This window comes from Carcharhinus amblyrhynchos, chromosome 30, assembly GCF_965287045.1.
Source record: "Carcharhinus amblyrhynchos chromosome 30, sCarAmb.v2.hapA, whole genome shotgun sequence".
NCBI classification, from domain to species: Eukaryota; Metazoa; Chordata; class Chondrichthyes; order Carcharhiniformes; family Carcharhinidae; genus Carcharhinus; species Carcharhinus amblyrhynchos.
This window is the reverse complement of record NC_137353.1, coordinates 28,604,453-28,627,600: the sequence shown is the minus strand read 5'-3', so window position 1 is coordinate 28,627,600 and position 23,148 is coordinate 28,604,453. Positions and strand designations below refer to the sequence as shown.

The 23,148-nt window shown below is 42.2% G+C and overlaps 1 protein-coding gene across 4 annotated transcripts in view; it reads right to left on the bottom strand.

Annotated features, from left to right (window-relative positions):
* disp3 (dispatched RND transporter family member 3) overlaps window positions 1-23,148 on the bottom strand; it is a 501,267-nt gene that overhangs the window by 181,870 nt on the left and 296,249 nt on the right. For all 4 annotated transcript variants that reach the window (XM_080214968.1, XM_080214970.1, XM_080214971.1 and 1 more), the window contains one exon: window positions 9,429-9,565. In XM_080214968.1, the coding sequence (XP_080071094.1) occupies window positions 9,429-9,565 (137 nt within the window). The remainder of the gene's footprint in view (window positions 1-9,428; window positions 9,566-23,148) is intronic.

Genomic DNA, 23,148 nt, shown 5'->3' with positions numbered 1-23,148 from the left:
CTTTGATATAAATCAAAATCTGTATATACAGGGCATAATTTCAAAGTTTGCAAATCATATCAAACTCAGAAATGTAGTAAATAATGAGGAAGGAAGATAATAACTGACTTCACAAAGACATAGATCAGGAATTTAAGGGATGTCTTAAAGGAGGAAACATGGTAGAGAGCTAGAGATATACAAAAAGCAATTTCCAGAGCTTTGGGTCTAAGCAGCTAAAGATATAACCGTTGATGGTGAGGGAATTAAAATTGGAAATGCTCGAAGGCCAGGGTGATCTAACACAACCCTTCCCTCCCCCCATCAAAACCTTCGCTCAGATTTCCCTCACCCCCTATACATACCCCCCCCACCCTCTTTCAGGCCATAATGAATGGGAAGGCTTTGATCTCTCAATTTCAAAAAACTCTTCAGTGACAGTCTTACCTGTGAATGCAAGTGAAGTGGTTTCATTAATCCTAAACACAAGCTGAGACTGACTGGCAATCTCTGATTTTTGTTTTGTAAAAGATGATCTGTTTAGGAATTTGAGGGAAGAGGGGAGCCTGAGTGTGGGTCTGCTGGGGAAGGGAGCCTTAGTGGGGAGGGGTCAAAATGGAGGGTGACTCTCTGTGCATGGTGTTGGGGGGGTGGGTGGAGGGGTGGCTGCAGAGGGGAGAGAATACCCCTCTTTGCTGAGGGCTTGTTGGTGCCCTCCCAATGAGATCCAACACACCAAGTCCACAATTGTGAAGGCCTGCAGTGAAACCCATCTGGTGTTGATCCAGCTGAAGGTGGCTGCTGAATTGGCCTCCAAGCCTGCTACTGACATTGCGCAGAGGCCATTTGAATATTTATTGCATTCTTACCTGCTCTGGCTGAGAATCCAATCGCTGACAGCAGCCAGGGCTGGGAGCATCACACTAGCTTTGGTGCCTGACACAAAACCCATTTTTGCGCTAATGCCAATTCTCTGGGCCATCACGGCTCATGATCAGAGCTGGTGGGCCCAAACAATTCCCCGCTGTGTGTCATATTGTATCATTGTAAAGATTTAACCACAACAAAGGCAATAAATGTAACATCATTACCAGAATCTGCACAAGATAGCATTATCACAATTTTCAAGCATTAACTGAAGATTAATCTCTGCTAGTTTGCTTTGATCGTTTAAGTCAAGTGTTTCAATTTCCATGATTGATCTCACTTGTTCTTACCAATCTTCTCTTTTCATTAGCAAACTCCTCTTTTTTACATTAAGATTGATTTTCCACATTAATCAGGTTTTTCCTTCAATTGCTTGTCATCTTTAACGTTTATTTATTAGAGTCACAAATAGACTTACATTAACACTGCAATGAAGTTGAAAATCCCTTAGTCATTGCACACAGGTGCGTGTTCGGGTACATTGAGGGAGAACTTAGCAAGGCCAGTGCGCCTAACCAGCATGTCTCTAAGACTGTGGGAGGAAGCCGGAACACCCAGAGGAAACCCATGCAGACACAGGGAGAAAGTGCAGACTTTGCACAGACAGTAACACAGCCTGCTACTATATATCAATGTAAGTAAAAGTAAAAAAAGTAAAAAAAAAGAATGCTTGATGAACTTTAAGCGTCAGAAGTCGCTATGAAGTATTGTGGAAAATCCTTGAACAATAAAAGGAATTGCTGGTAATTCGGCTGAAAGCAAAACTAATGAACTGTTAAAACTTTGTCATGAAAAGAACAATGAGATTCTTGTACTTGGAAACAAATTGGAGGAAATGAAAGAGAAAATGAGTGGTTTGGAGCGTCACAATTCTAAAGTTGTTTCCATCTATAAAAACTCATTGCTGAATAGTGTTCCAGTTGAACAAAGAATTGATCTGATTAATGAACAATAAGAAAACAACTGAAGTACCTGCAAAATTGGAAATTACAAAGAAATTACCAGTGGCAGAATGATCTTTTGAGCCAATGATAAAAGACACTGATTTGAAAGTGCTTGTCAGTAAGATGTAGCAGCTGTAATACAGGCAAATGGACAGTACCAGAGTACCAGAAAGGCGAATTGCTTTGTCCCGATTGGACTCAAGTTTCTTGAGTGTCATTGGAGCCACACTCAAGCAGGCAATTCCATCATACTCCTGGCTCATGACTTGTGGGTGGTAGACACGTTTTAGGGAGTCAGGAATGAAGTTGCCTGCCACAGAATTCCCAGCCTCTGACCTGCTCTTGCAGTCACAGTACTTATAGTAACTTTCAGGGTGTTGACAGTGGAGAACTCAGTGATGGTAATGCCATTGACTGTCAATGGGTGACAGTTAGAGGCACTGCTGCACATGATTTCAGACTGCTTCAGTATCTGCGGTGTCATGAATGTTGTCATTCATTATGCAATTATCAGCTCTGACCTACGATGGAGGGAAGGGCATTGCTGAAGCAGCTAAAGATGGTTTGACCTAGCGCACTGCCCTGATGAACTCCTGCAGCAATGTCATGGATTGAGATGATTAATCTTTAACAAACACAACCATCTTTCTTTGCGCTTGGTTCCCCAGTTCCTATTGACTTCAGTTTTGCTAAGGCTCCTCGATACTGCATTCAATCAAATGATGCCTCAATGTCAAGAGCAGTCAGTTTCACCATTTCAGTCCAGCTCTTTTTTTCATGTTTGGGCTAAGGCTGTAATGAGGTCAGCTACACAGTGGCCCTGGCAGAACGCAAACTGAGTATCAGCAGGCAGTTTATTGCTGAGTAAGTGTTGCTTGATAGCACCGTTGACGATGCAAGGTACCTCACAAGAGGTTATTGCAGAAGGTCAGGGGACATGGAGTTGGGGGTAGGGTGTTAGCGTGGATAGAGGATTGGTTGTCAAATAGGAGGCAGAGAGTGGGGGTCAATGGGTGCTATTCGGATTGGCGGTTGGTGACTAGTGGGGTGCCCCAGGGGTCGGTGCTGGGGCCTCAGCTATTTACCATTTATATAGATGATCTGGAGGAGGGAACCGAGTGCAGTGCGTCGAAATTTGCTGATGACACCAAGATTGGGGGAAAGGCAAATTGTGCGGAGGGTGTGGAGAGTCTGCAGAAGGATCTAGATAGGCTGGGCGAATGGGCCAGGAAATGGCAAATGGAATTTAATGTTGGCAAGTGTGAGGTGGTCCACTTTGGTAGGAAGAATGGTAGGAAGGACTATTACTTACGTGGCGAAAAACTGCAGCAGGCGACGGTGCAGAGGGACCTCGGGGTCCTTGTGCATGAGTCGCAAAAACCCAGCTTGCAGGTGCAGCAGGTGGTCAGGAAGGCGAATGGGATGCTGGCCTTCATAGCGAGGGGGGTTGAATATAAAAGTAGGGAGGTCTTGCTGCAGCTGTATAGGGCATTGGTGAGGCCGCAGCTGGAGTACTGTGTGCAGTTTTGGGCGCCGCACCTGCGCAAGGATATTTTGGCCCTGGAGGGAGTGCAGAGGAGGTTTACTAGGCTGATACCGGAGTTGAGGGGATTGAGCTATGAGGAGAGGCTGAATAAACTAGGCTTGTACTCGTTAGAGTTTAGAAGAATGAGGGGAGATCTCATTGAGACGTATAAGATGATGAATGGGATGGATAGGATAGAGGTGGAGAGACTCTTCCCGCTCAAAAAAGACAGTAGGACTAGGGGGCACAGCCTCAAGATAAAGGGGAGGCGGTTTAGAACGGAGTTGAGGAGGAACTTCTTCACTCAAAGGGTGGTGAATCTCTGGAATTCTCTGCCCGTTGAAGTGGTGGAGGCTGCCTCGCTAAATATTTTTAAGAAGCGGGTTGATGGGTTCTTGATAAGAGAGGGGATTAAGGGTTATGGGGAGAGGGCGGGAAAGTGGAACTGAGCCACGACAGATCAGCCATGATCTTATTGATTGGCGGGGCAGGCTCGAAGGGCTAGATGGCCTACTCCTGCTCCTATTTCTTATGTTCTTATGTTCTTATCACTCCGCTGATGATCGAGAGCAGATTTATGGAGGGGTTAATTGGATGGGTTGGATCTGTACTTTTTTTGTCGACAATGTCCTTGGGCAATTTTCATATTGCCAGGTAAATTACCAGTGTTACAGCTGAATTGGAATAGTTTGGTGAGGGGAGCAGCTAGTTCGACAGCATAAGTCTTCAGTATTAATACTGAAATGCTGTGAAGGCCCATAGCCATTCCTTGATGTCACATGGAGTGAATCGATTTGGCTGAAGACTGGCATCTATGATGCTGGGGATCTCAGGAGGAGGCTGAGATGGGCCACCCACTTGGCACTTCTGGCTGAATGTTATCTATCGTAACTCTTCATGATTTTCAGTACTTCTAATATGTCACTGCTCTCAGTGGGAGTGATAAAAATGTCAACATCTCAAGTCTCTCTTCATAACCACAAAGGTTAAACTCACCTCTTGTATTTCTCAGATAATGAAGTCCTGTAACTATTGGGGACAGGAGAAGTTCCTGAAAACTGTACAAAATAATATTCAGATGTCTTTGGGAATTTCCTTTCTTGATGGCAAGGTTAATAAAAAAACAAAAAAAGTTTTGCATATACACACACCACCTTTCACAACTTCAGAATAACCCAAAATGTTTTACAACCAATGGAGTACCTTTGAAGTAGTCACTGTTGTAAGGTAGGTCCTAGAAACAGGAATGCGGCAACTTGTGACCAGTAATTTGAGTTAGCATTGTTGAACAAGGGATAAACATTGGTTGGGATATCAAGAACTCACTTGTTTTTCTTTGAAATAACACCATATGATCCTTTACTTCCACTTATGAAGACAAGCAGGGCATCAGTATAAAATTTAATTTGTAAGATGATGTCCCTGAAGTTATAGTGCATTGAAGTATCAGCTTGGCTTTTGTGCTCAGGTCTTTTGGAGTGGGATGTGAACCTGCTGACTCAGAGAGAAAAGTGTTACCAACTGAGCCATGACTGACTCTCATTTTAAACTTAGAATCAGACTTTGTTAGCATATTCAACTATTTGTTCTGAATTAATTTTTGCTGTTTCTTATCAAGGTCAGGCTGTTTACAGGTGTTCCTGTGTAGTTCTACATCTGATAGTAATGCAAATTTGACTGAGTTTTTTGAAGGGGTAATCAAGAAGGTAGATTGATGTTGTCTACATGGACTTTAGCAAGGCCTTTGACAAGATACCACATGGTAGGTTGTTGCATAACATTAAATCTCCTGGGATCCAGGGTGAGGTATCTGAATGGAGGGTTGTTTTTCAAATCGGAGGCCTGTGACCAGTGAAACTCACCTGTTTCCTCGAGTTCCAAAGTAAATTCCTGGTGTAAGCCACAGAATAGTACTGGCGGTAGTCACTGCTCCTGATGGCACTGCCAGTACTGGAGAGCTGCCAGATTGGCTGGCAGCTCTCAGGAATCGGACATCTGCCTCAGACCAAAATCTCTGGGTCAAATTCCCTCAAGGAACTGAGAAGCCCAATGGCAGGCTGGTAAGAGCTCAGTTGAGACCTTATCTCCTTAGGCTTCCTGAAAATGGCCAGAACAGGATTGCCACTGGTTTTCCAGCCAGAGGATGTGTCACCTGCCTTAATCAATAAACTTTATCCACCTTCACTACACATATTCTTTAAAATAGTGTGCCTCAGAGATCAGTGCTGGGTCCACTGTTATTTGTCATTTATATTAATGATTTGGATGAGAATATAGGAGGCATGCTTAGTAAATTTGCAGATGACACCAATATTGGTGGTGTGGTGGATAGTGAAGAAAGTTATCTCCGATTGCAACAGGATCTTAGTCAATTGGGCCAGTGGGCTGACGAAAGGCAGATGGAGTTTAAATTTAGATAAATACAAGGTGATGCATTTTAGTAGACTGAACCAGGCAGGACTTAATTAATGGTAGGGCGCTGGGGAGAATGACAGCACAGAAAGATCTAGGGGTACATGTTCATAGCTCATTGGAAGTGGAGTCACAGGTGGACAGAGTGGTGCAGAAGGCATTCAGCATGCTTAGTCTCATTGGTCAGAACATTGAATACATGAGTTGGGCGTCTTGTTGAAGTTGTACAAGACATTGGTAAGGCCACACTTGGAATACTGTGTACAGTTCTGGTCACTCTATTATAGAAAGGATATTATTAAATTAGAAAGAGTGCAGAAAAGATTTACTAGGATGCTACTAGGATTTGATGGTTTGAGTTATAAGGAGAGGTTGAATAGACTGAAACTTTTTTCTCTGGAGTGTAGAAGGCTGGGGTGTGATCTTATAGAGGTCTATACAATAACGAGAGGCGTAGATCAGCTAGATAGTCAATACTTTTTCCCAAAGGTAGGGGAGTCTAAAACTAGAGGGCATATGTTTAAGGTGAAAGAGGAGAGATACAGAAGTGTCCAGAGGGGCAATTTTTCACCCAAATGGTGATGAGTGTTTGGAACAAGCTTTCAGAGGTAAATGCAGAGCAGGTACAATTTTGTCCTTTAAAAAGCATTTAAACAGTTACATGAATAAGATGGATATGGAGGGATATGGGCCAAGTGTGGACAATTGGGATTAGCTTAGGGGTTTAAAAAAAAAAGGGTGGCATTGACAAGTTGGGCTGAAGGGCCTGTTTCCATGCTGTAAACTTGTTTGACTCTGACTTTAAATGGCAGGGAATGTAAATTTGTTAAATATGTGGGCACGGAGCAAAGGCAGAAAAATTTCTTAGGCTCCACATATATTTTGTCCATGACTTGGTAGTTGATCTTTTATCCTGTAAAGCCTTTAAAAAATGTTGCATTTCTCCATTTAAGGCATTGAAAAATTTTCAATTTATCAGCATAAGAATATTGGCAGAAAATACTGAATAGGCTGCTGTTTTTCTCTATAGAAAAGACTGAGAAGTTACTCTGATAGAGGTTTTTAAAATTAGAGAAGGATTTTAAAGAATCGGCGTAGTGAAGGTGGATGAAATTTATTCATTAAGACAGGTGACACATCCCCTGGCTGGAAAACCAGTGACAATCCTGTTCTAGCCATTTTCAGGAAGCCTAAGGAGATAAGGTCTCAACTGAGCTCTTACCAGCCTGCCATTGGGCTTCTCAGCTCCTTGAGGGACTTTGACCCAGAAATTTTGGTCTGAGGCAGATGTCCGATTCCTGAGAGCTGCCAGCCAATCTGGCAGCTCTCCAGTACTGGCAGTGCCATCAGGAGCAGTGACTACCACCAGTACTATACAGTGGCTTACACCAGGAATTTACTTTGGAACTCAAGGAAACAGGTGAGTGGATTGGATTAACTAGTGCCAGGAGGGACAGACCCAGGTGATGTGGGGAGAGGGAATGGAGATCAATTTGAAGGGCAGAGGGGATTTTACTCCAGGTCTCCATGGTTCTATCAAGAGCTTCCATTGGACACCTGGAAAGGCGGAAACCTACCTAACACAGGTGGTGGTGGAATGAGGCATTTAATGATAACCATTTAATGATTTCTATTGGCCTTTGGGTGGAAAGGCTGAATTCATCTCTGGGGAGGGACATTAGGCTTTGCATGATGTTTCCACTTGTGAGTGTGACCAAACTAAGGGGCTATAAATATATGATTGTCACCAATAGGGAATTCAAATTTCTTGAAGCAGAGGGAGTGTATAGAATCTGGAACAAAGAATAGTGAAGCAACTAGCATAGATGCACTGAAGGGAAAGCGAGATAAACATTGAGGGAAAAAGGAATGGAAGCATTTATTATAAGGATTAGATGGACAGGACAAGCTGAAAGGTCTTCTCTGCTATAACCTTGAATAACGTGTGGGAGGAGCCTCACATTGAGCATAAACATCAGTATCTATTTGTTGGACCGAACAACCTATTTCTGAGTTAATAATTTGTAGTACATTACATCACTGAACAAGTCCACTATTCTATGCTTGTCATATGTATTCTCCTTAGATGACCTTTTTCAAGACAAGGATGGAAGTTTTTATCATGTGCCTTGTTGGCTGTGCGTGGCAAGGAGATTCACTGCTAATGAAAGAGGAGTTCTCAGTTTCAACTGATATTGAGAATGTGGGTTGACATGGGCAGACATTAGTTGGCAAGGTAGAATTTACATAGGAACAGGATTGGCCTTCGAGCTTGTATGCCACTTAATCAGGCTACAGATAATTTGCGACCTAATCCGACCTATCCTTTAAGTAACAAAAATCTATCAATTTCGAATGTAAAATTTACAATTGATCCAGAATCAATTATTGTTTGCAGAAAGCAGTTTCAAATTTCTATCATCCTTTGTGGGAGAAGCATTTTCAAGCTTAATTCCTAATTTTTATGACCCTAGTCCTCAACTCCCCAACCAGCAGAAATAGTTGTGTCTATCTATCTATCCTATCTGTTTCATTTAATGTATAGACAACTTCAGTTAAATCACCCATCAACCTTCCAAATCCCAGGGAGTACAACTTATCGTAATTTAATCACTCATGTCCTGGTCATTCTGTTAAATCTACACTTCACTCCTGCCAGGCCAAAATATCCTTCTTGAGATTTGATGCCAGAACTGCTCACAGTAAGTTTGAATTAAGTCACCTGCTGCTCTTCTTGCTGCAAGAATAATTTATGGGTATTGGGGCCCAGATAAATGGAAGGGGTAGGAAGGAAGGATGAGCAAATTCATTAAATATGATCATTGAAACAGTCAAAGAGATCAATGTGAGGAAGCTGTGAAATGAACTGAAGGTTAAGACTAACTTCTTCAATTCTGCAAATGAACAATCCTCAATTTCATACAATATATCAACAACAAAAACAAGCATTTATATAAAACCTCTGTAAAACATCCAAATACATGTCACTGGAGCACAATCAGACAAAATTAGATACTAAACCACATAGCGATATTAGATTATCGCTATGTGATTTATTGTCTCTATATTGGTCAAAGTTGGATTTTAAGTAGAACTTCAAGAAGGAAAGGAGAATGTGTGCAGGAAGGGAATTGCAGAGTTTGGAGCTGAGATGGCTGGATGCATTCTGCAAATGGTGAAGTGATGAAAAACAGGTCTGTGTAGAAGGGCAGAAGTGGGGAAGCTTTGAGTCCTTGCAAGGTTGTAGGTTGATGGTATGGTTGCACAGTGGTTAGCACTCCTGCCTCAGAGCGTCAAGGACCCACCTTCAGTAACTGTTGGTGTGGAGTTTGCATGTTCTTCCGTGTCTGTGTGGGTTTCCTCCAGGTGCTCCGGTTTCCTCCCACAGTCGAAAGATGTGCAGGTTAGGTGCACTGGCCATGCTAAATTGCCCCTTTGTGTCCCAAAATGTGAAGGTTAGTGGTAAATATGTGGGGTTATGGGGACATTGACTGCATGGGATGCTCTGTTAGAGAGTTGATGCAGATTCAATGGGCCAAATGATTCCTTTTGCACTGTAGGGATTCTACGGTAAAGGCAAGGAAATGGAAATGAAAACAAGATCATATACAAGAAACAGTAAAATGAGGAATGGCACTAACCTGAAAATGAGGTTAGAATGTACACCAGGACTGCTATACATCCACTGCTGATAACAGCCAACAACATGTCATTCTTAAACGTTCGTCTCACTTCATAGTCAAAAAGATCTGTTCCACCATATAGAACTTGCACTTTCCTGCAAAAATAATGACAAAAGTGAGGACCTTAATCAATACAAATATATTGGTATATGGGAGATCATAGGGGATCTGGGCGTGTAGGTTCACAGTTCCTAAAAGTGGCATTGCAGCGGCCAAGGTGATTAACAAAGCATTATGGCATACTTGCCTTCATCGGCTGAGGCATAGAGGGCAAGAGTTGGGAAATCGTGTTGCATATTAAAACCTTGATTAGGCCACATTTAGAGTGTTACGTGTAGTTCAGGCTACCACACTACCATATGGACATGGAAGTTTTGGAGAGGGTGTAAAGAAGGTTCACCAGGATGTTGCCTGGTGTCCAGTGTGTTGACTATCAGGAGAGGTTGAGGGGAGACCTGATAGGAGTCTACAAAATAATGGGAAGCATAGACAGGGTGAAAAGTCAGAAGCTTTTTCCCAGGGTGGAAGTGTCAATTACAAAAGGGCCCAGGTTCAAGGTGAGAGGAGGAAAGTTTAAGCAAGGTGTGCAGGGGAATTTTTTCATGCAGAGAGTGATGGATGCCTGGAATGCATTTCCAGAGGAGGTGGTGGAAGCAAGCACATTAGCAACCTTTAAGAGGTATCTGGACGAGTACACGAATAGGGAGGGAATAGAGGGATATGGACTAAGTAAGGGCAGAAGGTTTTTTTTGTAGTTTACTGGGGCATCATGATCGGCACAGTTTGGAGGGCCAAAGGGCTTGTTTCTGTGCTGTACTTTTCTTTGTTCTTTGTTCCCACAATATTGATCACTATAAATGAATTCCCACCAGTACTAATTCCTAATTATCGCAGAAATAGATAAACACTTCTGAAGAAAGATATAGAAATGTATAGAATACACAGCATAGAAACTGACAGTTAAGCCCAACCAATCCATGCCAGTGTTTATGTTCCACTTGAAGCTCTTCTCATCTTCCCTCATCCAACTCAGCAGTATTCTCTATTCCCTTTTCCCTCATATGATTATCGATATATCTGTAGCATTTACCTCAAACATTCCCTGTGGAATTCAGTTTCACATTCTCACTATTCTCCGAATTCTTCATTTCTTAATGAGTAATTTATATTGATAGCTTAATGAGTAATTTACATTGGTGGCATGGTGGCACAGTGGTTAGCACTGCTGCCTCACAGCGCCAGGGACCTGGGTTCAATTCCGGCTGTCTGTGTTGAGTTTGTGCATTCTCCCTATGTCTGTATGGGTTTCCTCTGGGTGCTCCAGTTTTCTCCCACAGTCTGAAGATGTGCAGGTTAGGTGGATTGGCCCCTTCGTGTCAGGGCAACTAGCCAGGGTAAATGCATAGGGTTATGGGAATAGGCCCTGGGTGGAATTGTGCTCTGTGCAGACTTGATGGGCCAATTGGCCTCTTTCTGCACTGTAAGGATTATATGATAACCCTTAGTTTTACTCTTTCTTGCAAGTGGAAACAACCTGGGTAGGATTTTCCGGCCATCCTCACCCCAAGACCAGAATATCCCGCCTTAATAGACCTTCGCACGGTATGATCCGTGACTCGCTCAAAACAATTCCAGTGGTGGGTGGGATGGTAAAATTCCATCCCCTCTCAATATCTATCTCACAAAATATTTCATGATTTTGAAGATCTCTATCAGATCACACGTCACCTTCTGTTTTCAAGAGAAAAGAGACCTTGCCTGTTTATCCTTTCCTTATAGGAGGTATAAGTTGCAGTTAGACATCAGCCTTGTAAATTTTTTTGCACCATCTCCACTGCCGTAACCATTTTAAAATACAGCAACAAAAAAGTATGGTCTAACGAAAGTCCAGTACAAGTTAAGCATAAACTTATCTTGTTTTAAATTCTACTCCTATACTAATAAATAGTATTATTGCTGTATCATAATTGTCAGAAATTTGTTAACGTGTACTCCCAGGTCCCTTCGCTACTTTGCCTCACTTAGATTATTATTTTCCAAAAAATCCACAATCTTATTTCATACCAAAATGCATTTATCTATGTTAAAATTCATGAATAAACTGATAGAATGGGTATATAATTGGCCAATGTCTTCTAATTTGTTATAATCCTCCTCAGTCTTCATTAACCCTCCCAATTTGGTATCATATACAAACTTAGAAATTATAATTTTCATTACAAAGTTCAGCTATTAATATAAATTGTGAATAACAGTGGTCCCAGAACTGATGCTTATGAGAACCCACTTTCACCCTCTGCCACTCTGAATTTTACCCTTTACCACTACACTCAGCTTTCTCTCTTGCAGTCAACTAGTTATCCACACTGCTACTTGCTAACTAACCTAACATATTCTAACCTTATTCATTTATCTATGATGTTGTAACTTATCAAAGGCCTTTGGAAATCTAGATATACGCATCTACACCTTAACCTTGCCCATTCCTTGTTATCTCTTCAAAGCATTCAAGCATGTTGAATTCCTTTTAAAATTATAGTGACAATTCATCATCAAATCTTTGGTTTCTACCTTATTTTTGACTTGCTCCTTTAATAGCAATTCCAGTATTTTTCCTAATAGTGATTTTAAGCTGATTTTTCTACAGTTCCCTGCAGAATTTGTTGTTCTACTGAAATATAGATATAATTTTAGTTATTGGCTAGTTCTCTGACAGTCTTTTTTTTAAACAAATTATTACATTTGTGCAGAAGATCCTCTGTTAATTCTTCCACATATTTTTTGAAAATATGTGCACGCAATCCACCTGGGCATGTTTATTGTTTATCCTCTTTGAATTCCATTAGTTTATTCAATATTTCTCCTCTTCATTCTAAATATAGTTGCATCATTTCCAATCCCATCTTTGAATGTCACGTTCACATGATCCATCTCCCTAAATATTGATGGAAAATATTTTAAAAATATTTCTTGCATTTCACCATAAGTCTGTGATTTTATCCCGACTGTGGCCCGAGTTCCATCAGGACTTTTAATTACAGAATTATGGATTATATAGAATATTTCCTATTTTCACATATGCTCTTTGATAATCTGATTTAATTGTTCCTCTTTGCCTTCCTTTTTGATAATCTCTTTGCCTTCACTCTTGTCATGTATATGTACCTTGTGAACGCTCCTTTCTGTACCCTTAGTTTTTCCCTTATGTCTTTATTCATTCATGGTGTCTCACTTGTATTTAGTTTGTTCCTTTTTTAAAGGTAAAATATATTTTCCTGGGATCTGCTGGCCACTATTTTAGACGTTTCTCTTTGCTGTTCTATCCAATTGTTTGCCAATAGTATTGTCCGTTTTATTTTCATAGTATTTATTCCTACCTTCTCAAAATCAGCTTTTTTTCCCAAATCAATTATCTTGGTCTTTGCCTTTCTTATATGCTTTTCAATTATTATCCTAAATCTTATTATTATGGTAATTTATGTCTAGATGTTCCTGTTATTTATCTCAGCTGCTTTGTTTCATTTCTCCATTTCCAGAACTAGTGGCAAATACTCCATTATGGTGAAACGGAATTAAAGGGATAGTCCCAGCACTGGTACAATGGCTAAAGGTCTCCTTCTCTGCATACATTTCTATGGAAACAAAAAATGGCAGAAGCAGAGCTCAATAACTTCCTGTTATTCAGCATTACAATGCATTTCATAAAATCTGCATGTTTGAAACCGGGGGATGGTGATGAAGACTGCTGTGATTGCAGATTGCTGTGTCAACTAATGAATTCATAAAAATCACTAATTCAAGGTGGCCAAGAGTGGAAATACATAGCACCTATACCTATGCTGAAAACTGCATGAAGGTATGAAGAAATGACCAGTCTCAAAAGGAAAACCATGAAAAAAGAAATAACTTTGTTTTTCTTTTTGATCAGCTGGTAGTACAATTGACTGAACCACAGGCTGTTGATTCAAGTCCCAATTAAGAGAGTGGAGCACAAAATATAAGCCAATACCTCAGTACTGATAGAGTGCTGGGTGCCATGTTTCAAATGAGATGTTAGAGTAAGAACTGGACTGTCTTCTCTGGTGGAAAAAGGATCCCATTACACCATTACAAAAAACAATAGGGTGTTTTTATTTCATCCCTGAATTAATGTCAGTAAAATTGATTATCTGGTTAGCTCAGTGCTATTTAGGAATGTGCAAAGTGGCTATTGCATTTCCAACATAAGAAATAGGAGCAGGAGTAGGCCATCTAGCCCTTCGAGCCTGCCCCGCCATTCAATAAGATCAAAAACATTTCATTAGCTGTAAAGAACTTTGGGATATCATGATGTCATGAAAGGCGCAATGCAAATATATCATTTCTTTTGTAGAAACTAAATTCTTTCAATTCCTCTGGACATCTCAGTGTCAGAATCAAGCATTTCCATGTTGAAAAGCTTGGGTTAAATACAGTTTAAAGGGCATTCTACTTAATCTCAACAATATGCCTTTTCCCTTAGATGATTTTTGTTTACCACACTAAACTGACATTTCCAATTTGTCATACATATACAGAAATAACTTGAGTTTAATGCTCCTTCCAATTCAGGGTGAGACAGGCTGAAAAAAATGAAGCATCAGGAACTTGTCAAACTTTGGACAATAGTTCAGAATACTGCCTCCAACACTTGATACCGGAGTTGAGGGGATTGAGCTATGAGGAGAGGCTGAATAAACTAGGCTTGTACTCGTTAGAGTTTAGAAGAATGAGGGGAGATCTCATTGAGACGTATAAGATGATGAATGGGATGGATAGGATAGAGGTGGAGAGACTCTTCCCGCTCAAAAAAGACAGTAGGACTAGGGGGCACAGCCTCAAGATAAAGGGGAGGCGGTTTAGAACAGAGTTGAGGAGGAACTTCTTCACTCAAAGGGTGGTGAATCTCTGGAATTCTCTGCCCGTTGAAGTGGTGGAGGCTGCCTCGCTAAATATTTTTAAGAAGCGGGTTGATGGGTTCTTGATAAGAGAGGGGATTAAGGGTTATGGGGAGAGGGCGGGAAAGTGGAACTGAGCCACAACAGATCAGCCATGATCTTATTGAATGGCGGGGCAGGCTCGAAGGGCTAGATGGCCTACTCCTGCTCCTATTTCTTATGTTCTTATGTTCTTAAAGCAAACTAGTGTGTAGTGTGACTGAATAAGAAATAGGACAATTTGAAAACCCTGTGGTTTTTTCTTCAGAAGCTCTTGTAATCCCATAATCCTTTTCATATCACGCAACAGATCAGTATTTAAACGGTTGCTTTTCAATGTTCACAATTTAGGGCACCCCAAGTACAAAACAATCCTGTTTAATCAGTGCATTTCCTGTTTATTTTACTTGTTTGCAGATAATTGAGATCAGAACAGTGTGAATCCTCCTCAGCACCCTGTTCGCTGACTAATAGCCTGAGTACTCACGACTTTTGTCATGAATATTTGCTACCGTATGAACAAATAGCATCTCTTTTAATTTTCATGGCCTTTGTAATTGGCGACAGTCTCTCATAACTGAGCGCTGGAGAAGCAGGAGCCTAATTAGTGTCCATGCATTAGTGGTGGTCACAGAGAAGAAGCTGCAAATATTAAGTACAAACCACAAATTGCTGCAAATAAACAGTTGTTCAGTTAGTATGTAAGGGGAGAAAAAGAGGGGTTAATTGGGCTACATGTGTATTAACAATGTTAAATAGTCTATTCTCTTTTTCCATACAATGATGGACTTGCTGTGTATTTCCAGAAATTTCTATTTCCATATTACACAGGGGCAAAAAAGTCTGTACTCTTTATTACTGTGCAATTGTAGCATGTGAACATACATACACACACATATATAAGAGCTATGTTCACAAACAAGTCATATACAGACACAAACTCAATTCACAAGATAATGGTTGGAATGCGAGTCTTCACAGGTAATCAAGTCTTAAAGGTACAGACAATGTGAGTGGAGAGAGGATTTAAGCACAGGTTATAGAGGTGTGAATTGTCTCCAACCAGGACAGTTAGTGAGATTTTGCAAGCCCATGCAAGTTGTGGGGGCTACAGATAGTTCTGTCGGAGAACACATCAGGAGTCAAGGGCATTCAGCCTCTGATCTTCGGGTAAGTGTTCTCCAAGGCAGCCTTCATGACACACAACAGCACAGAATCACCAAGCAAAACTGATAGCCAAGTTCCGCACACGAGTGCCTCCTCAACCGGGATCTTGGGTTCATGTCACACTATCTGTAACCCCCACAACTTGCCTGGGGCTCACAAAATCTCACTAACTGTCCTGGCTGGAGACAATTCACATCTCTTTAACCAATTCTTAACTCTGTCTCCACTCGCATTGTCTGTCCTTGTAAAGACTTGATTACTGTAAAAACTCGCATTCCAACCATTATTTTGTAAATAATGTATATGTCTATATATACCCTGTTTGTGAACACACCTCTTCATTCACCTGAAGAAGGAGCAACACTCCGAAACTTGTGCTACCAAATAAACCTGTTTGACCGGTGTTGAGAGACTTACTATAATTGGCAATACTTCAGTGTTACTTTTAAGCACGTTTTCTGGGCAGAATCTTCCCAAAGCAATTCTGTTTTCCACATCTGCCTTCTTGGCCCGCCCTGCACTGCAATCTTTCGACACTTCGTGCAATAAGTTTCAATGCAATTCACACCGACATGGAGGCTCCAAGTGCATGACTCACCCAAAGTGACCACAGCTGTAAGCTGCTTAGCAGGGAGACTTCTATTTAAGCACTAATGATACACGCACAGACAGTCACATCACGCACCACACAAAACAACTATACGGATCACGGAGGGGAAGCTGGGAAGGGTGTTGGACACAGACGTCTCCCCCGAGACAGTTGGTGGCTCAGAGTTCAGGCCGATAATGCAGCCTGGAAAACAATAGCAGCAGTAGTGTGTGCCCGTGTGCTGGCATGGAGGACTAGCGGGCAGTGCCACAAGAAAGTAAATGACCTCCTTTAAAAGCAAGGATGAGTACTCATCCCATCCTGGCATCAGTCCCATCTGTTGCGCTTGGAATGTCCATGTCGAGCTACTCTCTGACAACCCACTGCCTCCCAGCACTCGATCCCCAGCACCTTCCTCCAACCCCTCTGGCACCCTCCCCGTCACAACCCATACCTGCCAAGGCACAGCCCCAACATATGCCACGCGATTGCCCTCACCCCAGCACTGCTAACACCCCCACCCTTCTAACAATCAGGCTTTCAATCACCCTTCTGTCCCTGCAGGAGAAAATGGCCCATAATCGCCAGGAGCGCGCAAAGTCCGGAGGTGGGGTCCCTGAGCTGCGCATCCTTACTGCCTTTGAAGAGCCTACGATGGAGCTGTCGGGGGAGTCAGATGATAGATCTGTGACTGGCAGCTAGGTTGGGATGCACCACAGAAGTGAAAAGCCACAAAATCTTCATTAATGTGACCTATCTCAAGTAAGCTATAATCTGTCGATATACTTACACTTCCTTTGCATTTATCCATATGTCTGGTTTTGCAGGAGACTGCCCTGATGAAGATGAACCCTCAGGAGTCATGAATGGCGGAGCAGGCTCAAAAGGCCGAATGGCCTGCTTCTGCTTCTGCTTCTAGTTTCTTTGATTCTATGTTTTTTCTACGGGTGGGATTTTACCACCTCGCTCACCCTGAAACTGTAAAAACCTGCCCGAGGTCAACACACCTTTCCATAGTTTGCCCCTTGCTTGCTCCGATTCCCGTGGTGGGCGGGACAGTAAAATTCTGGTCTATGAGTGAGTCTGTCGACAATTCAATGCAATCGAACTAAATAGCAGTAACTGGAAGAGTTGATGGAAGGAGAGCTTATAAAGAGTGGTGTTTGAAGTTGATTATGCCTTTTCTTGAAAAGCTGGTTCATCCTAGCCATCTTAGCAATTTTCTTCCTTTCTTTGCAGATTGCTCTGTAACAATCAATAGATTTATCCAAGCCACAGCAAACATTGGAGCTGCGATTTACCATGGATTCATACCTTGATTGACAAACTGCATCTCATCAGCTAAACTGAATAACTTATTAGGTTTTTCATTGCAATTTGGAGGGTTATTTCTGTTTCATAATTGCCTTTATCGTCCTCGCCAAAACTGTCTTCATCTTCTCCAATTCTATCAGATCTTAATTTGATGAGGCTTCATTGTGAGATTCCAAAAACACCCCCCACAATGCATGCATAAACTTCATCAAAATACATCTCATTTACATCAATTGTATTTTCATGAGCAGTAAATCAAAGAATACCATGCACACATTTTGGGCAAATCATGTGCTAAACTGCATTTAATGTTGATGGTTAGATTTCATTCCAAGCAATGAACTTAATGACATGCATAACGTTGAAATGTCACTCAGGCTCACAAACTGTTTTGGAGGTGATCTTAAGCTCACACTTTCCTTCTGTGTAAATGCAAGTGTGAGCTCAAGATTCAGAAGCCATAGTTCTTGCTGGCAAATTTATGAGTTTTGATCTTTCCCATCCCGTGTTGGTGACATCACAGGTCCACATTCATAACAGACATGAAACTGCTTTACATGACTTTGAATTAATTTAAATGTTATTAACCCATTCCCTCACCAGATATTGATCCCCTACCGTCTATTGCCAACAGGTTCACATGCATGTTTGGGGTGGGGTGCCGGTAGTAGAGAAGTGCTGTTTTCGATTGGGGTTGGGAGAGGAGCCCCTGAGACCCCTCCTCTCAGGGGCTCCCATGGCAGGGGAGGGGAGGGGGAAGGTTTACTCAGGCTCAGTTTATGATTTGGGCACCCTTTAAAGGTGGTGTCCCAATCTCTGTGCAGCCAGATTTTACTGGCATGTTGATGCCCTGTTCCTTAGTATGACGGACTGCAAGACACCTCTTGATTTTTTTTTGGCAGAGTGTCATTATATCTGCCAAGAAAACCATTGTGATTCTTCCCTACCCTCCTACCTGCCTCCCCACCCCCCCCAATCTGGCTCTGTCCTTGTCTGCCCAGGAAGATCAAGATCGGTCTCCCGCTTAGCTTTTTCACCCCAGTACACTACTTGACCAGCAATTCAGGGTGGGAAAATCATGCCCCTGGTTTCAATCCTTCTAACTTTTTTCTGGATAATTATTCTGCCAAGTGAGTTAGAACCATCTGAGGTCTCCGATTTTAAATCAGAGGTTTGAGAGTTCTAGGCCTATTAGAAGCTGAAACTACCTATGTAATTCCTGTATAGTTAGTACAAGGGACTTCCGAGAGGGTCCCTGAACGTATCTTCCGGGTACCACCATGGTAAAACCATTGGAGACTGGATGATTTGGGCCAAGCAGTTTAAACAAGAATTTTGTCAAAGGAGGCTGCTACTACTTGTAAAAGCAATTCTTTTCAGGAGATCTGATGTCATGATATGTCACGGCTACCTGTCTCATGCTTTGCTCATATAACCACCATACTATAATGTCCATTATCCAACTATGCCGAAGTCAATCTCACTTTCTGCTGCCATCCAATTTGCCCTTTAAAAGAGAATTCTGCAGCGTAAGGGTGCCAGATCAGAAACCCCAAGATATATATGAAGCCAGGCTAGACCCCAGTCATTTTCTATTTTGGCATTAGTGACAGGATAAGGGCTAGAATTCTCCCGTTCTTCAAGCCAGCGGGATTGTCCTGTCCCACCAGCAGTGCACCCCCACCCACGAGTTTTATGGTGTTATGGGGTGACATCAATGGGAAATCCTATTGACAGCAGCAGAATCAGAGAAACCCGCATGAGCAAACAGCATGCCACCTTCCATTGCTGGAAACACATGGCTAGGCTGGAGAATCTTCAATCCAGGCATGAATTTACTGACAAACTGGGAAGTTTTATCAAAACAAACTGTATTCAACAGTTTAACTATAGCAAATGAATTAGGTTAACCTTTCACAATTGAACAATACTTAAAGTAGGACAAGATGCAAGTCCTAACTGCTAACTTATTGTTATGAATTCCAATTTAAACAATATTACACTTACAGACGTAAGCCCCCCTCTTTAAAATTAATTAGCAAAACACAGGCACATTTGCTGTGACTTAGGTTACTGAGCTTTGGAGCTTTCAGAAAGTCTTTGGTGAGAGAAAAAGAGAGAGAGAGAGAGCACTACTATTCTTCCTTCTGGCAGTCCAGGCAGCAAACTTGTATTTCACAATGAAACAGAAACAATGGGCTCGATACTCCCATTGCGACCCACAACTTTCCTGGTGGGTCTGGTCAGGAGAATCGCGTTATCGGCATTTTCCCAGGATTTGCGCATGCACAGGGAATGCATATGCATCTCCCAGAGCCAGAGGACAGTCAGAGACCAGACCATGCTGGAAACCAGCAGGAAGGCAGGTAAGTGATTTGAATCTTCTTTTAATAAGTTTTGCATGTGAGTATCGGGAACTTGTCGGGCCCAATTGTTATAGGTAAAAGACACTGAGACTGTTAGTGAGTCAAAACACAATAAATTTTATTTCAAAAGCTTTTGGGAGAAATCTAGTCCTAACAATGGTTTACCAGGCTTCTCCCAAAAGCTTTTGAAATAAAATTTATTGTGTTTTGACTCACTAACAGTCTGAGGTGTCTTTTACCTATAACAATTTGGTACCTAAACCTGGGATTCTGTTTGCAGGCTTGGTTGAATGGCCACAACTGGAGCACCGGAATAGAACACTGAACTTAATAGACTGAGTCAAACTACAGTGGGTGATCATCTGTGAAGAGAGTCTAGAGTCTGCGATGAGGGACTGTGAGAGTGTGAGACAGAGGTCTGAATTGTTGTGATTTTGAAGTAAGTATGGAGATTGGAGAAAGATGCCTGGAGTATGATGTTCAGATGTGAGTAAGGAGGAGACTGAGTGATTGCCAAAGTAAAGGGAAAAGCCAGCTTAATGGTGTAAGCTTAATAGGGTAAACTTTTGAGTACGAGGGCACTGATCAACACTGGCAGATATCACCGGACTCTGATAAAAGCCACCTAGGAGGGGAGAGCAAGAAGGGAGAATAGAAGACTCCAGGTGGTGAGTATAAAACTTATCTGTATTATAGCGGGTTCACAAGGACAGTGGGGACCCCCGGGATCCCTGATAAGGGAATATATGACTGTGAGGGACAGATTCATTAAACAGATGAGAAAAGGCGGGTGGGACTCACTTCATCCATTAGACCGACAACAGAAATGGTTGGAAATAGAAAAGAAAAGACAGAACTAAGAAAATTGTAGTTCTCTTAGTTCACTAATTGTCTGGATTAATTGAACAAGTCTCAGTCTCGGGTAAGAAATGGGCTGATGATAAAGCAAAACTCAAAACATTGGAATCACACAATAGAGAACTAGAAAAGAGAAACCAAATTTTAGAGGACCCCGGTTGGGGATCTTTGCCTTCCTATGGGTCGGCCATTAAATTCATGGCACCCTTAGGAGACTTCGACCCCAATGAGAAAGAGGTCTATGATCTCGCTACCATAACTCAAGGCAGGACATTACAGAATCCCACTGCCCGATACAAACTCTTTACCCCAGGGGAAAGACAACAAGTTTTGGCATCCACGGGAAGGCTCCAGCCCCGGAGTAACAATAGCAATTTTGGGCAGAACTGGACACCATTTGGATTGGACACCAAGTAAACTTGGACTAAAGGTGAAGGAGCCTCCGAATTTGAGGAGCGATTCTTTAAAGTATGCCAAGAATGTTCGGGAATGCCTGAAACCGCCCGAACAGATAGAGCCATTTTACCAGTTCACCAAAAAAATCTTTAAATTGGGAATCCTTAGTACCCAGAACTATGAAGAATTAGTGGAAGAATAAAACAGGAGCACATAGCCTTAACTAATGGGATCAAGCCTAAGGGGACTTGTCATAATTGTGGGAAGCCAGGACATTTAAATTATGAAGGGACTGGTGGAAAAGGGATCCTGCGGAAGACCACTAGTACCACTAACTCCCTGACTTGGCCTGTGTCCAAACCGGAGTTACGATTAACCATTGATTATGCAGCTTTAAATAAAGTAACTCCTAAACTACATCCCATTGTGGCCAGCCCATTCATCATTCTAAACGGGTTGTCACCTTCCCATGAGATTTTTTAATTCATAAGGTAAAGTTGCTTTCACAGTAGGTGGTAAGCAGTATACATGGCCTAGGCTCCCTCAGGGATTCCATAATAGCCCAGGTAATGAGTAAGATACTGCAACAAGTGAAGTTCCCGGGGGGAGCACAATTTTACAGTACATAGATGACATCTTGATAGCTTCTGAAACTAAAGCAGAACATCAGACGGCACTATACTCGGTCTTGAAGCACTTGGAAGATCGAGGACTAAAGGCAAACACAAAGAAGTCCCAAATAGGAAACCTACAGGTGTTGTATTTGGGATTTTTAATATCCAAAGGGACCAATGTCCGTAGACAGGAAAACGGCTATGCAGTAAATGCCAAGGTCAGTAACTATCCGAGGAGTGAGGTTTTGGGATTGTTTAATTAAAGCCACAATTCAAACCTGAATATGCCAAATTAGTTGAGCCAATCGAAAGGCTGTTAAAAGGGAGGAAACCCACTTTGGAAGCTGTGGAGTGTGGATCAGAATACAAAGAGGCATATAGTAACCTAAAGGTGGGATTAATGTTGGCCCCAGGTCTTGGGTTACCAGATGCTAATAAAGATTTTCACATCTATTGTAACGATAAAGGCAGGCTCTATTCGGCAGTGGTGACCCAGACCCATGGGGACAAACAGTGGCCAGTGGGTTATTATTCCACAGCAGAGTGCCCCGTGGTAACCAGATTGCCCAGATGTATAGCTGCTTTGGATTGTGCAGCATGGGCAGTAAAGGTCAGCGAGCCCACTGTAATGGTGGGAAATATTGTCTTGCATACCAAACATACCTTGGTGGAAATGTTAAACACTGAAAAATTATGGTCTGTCTCAAATATGAGAAGGGCCAAGTGGGAGGCAGTACTTCTTCCCCCTTCTAAGTCCATCACCATTGTACGAGGCATGAGAGAGAACTCTGCTGAAGGAACGTTAAGTGAAGGGAAACCACACATGTGGGAATGTAGATGAAGAGATAGAGGAAAGTAGAATGGAGGATATACGCTTGTAGGCACCAGAGGAGACCCTATTTGTGGATGGGTCACAGAAGAATGTAGACAGTAGACGCAAATGGGATGGGCAGTGGTAAACGCAGGCTTATACGTGGTCCAAGCTGGAAGGATAGAGGGAGTTATGTCAGCACAAGTGGCAGAGTTTGTGGCCTTGACCCAGGCTTTTATTGAGGCGGCAGGGAGAAGGGTCAACATTTACACTGACAGTAAATATGCATTTGGAATTGTGCATGACTATATGACCGTTTGCAGCAGAAGGGGATTTGTTACAATGGTGGGGGGGGGGGGGGGTGGCACTCCAGTCAAGCATGGACAGATAATCAAAGCCTCATTGGATGCCAGTGAGTTCCCATTGGAAGCTGTGGTATTGAAAGTAAAGGCACGCCAAAAAGAACCAGATAAGTAAGGCCTTGAATGATATATTTTAAAGGGAAACCAGGCAGCTGACAAAGCAGCACAATCAGCTTTCAAAATGGGAGGAGTGCAAGCTGTGTCAGCTGCCTCAGTTGTAGTTGAACCCCTGATAGACATCTCACA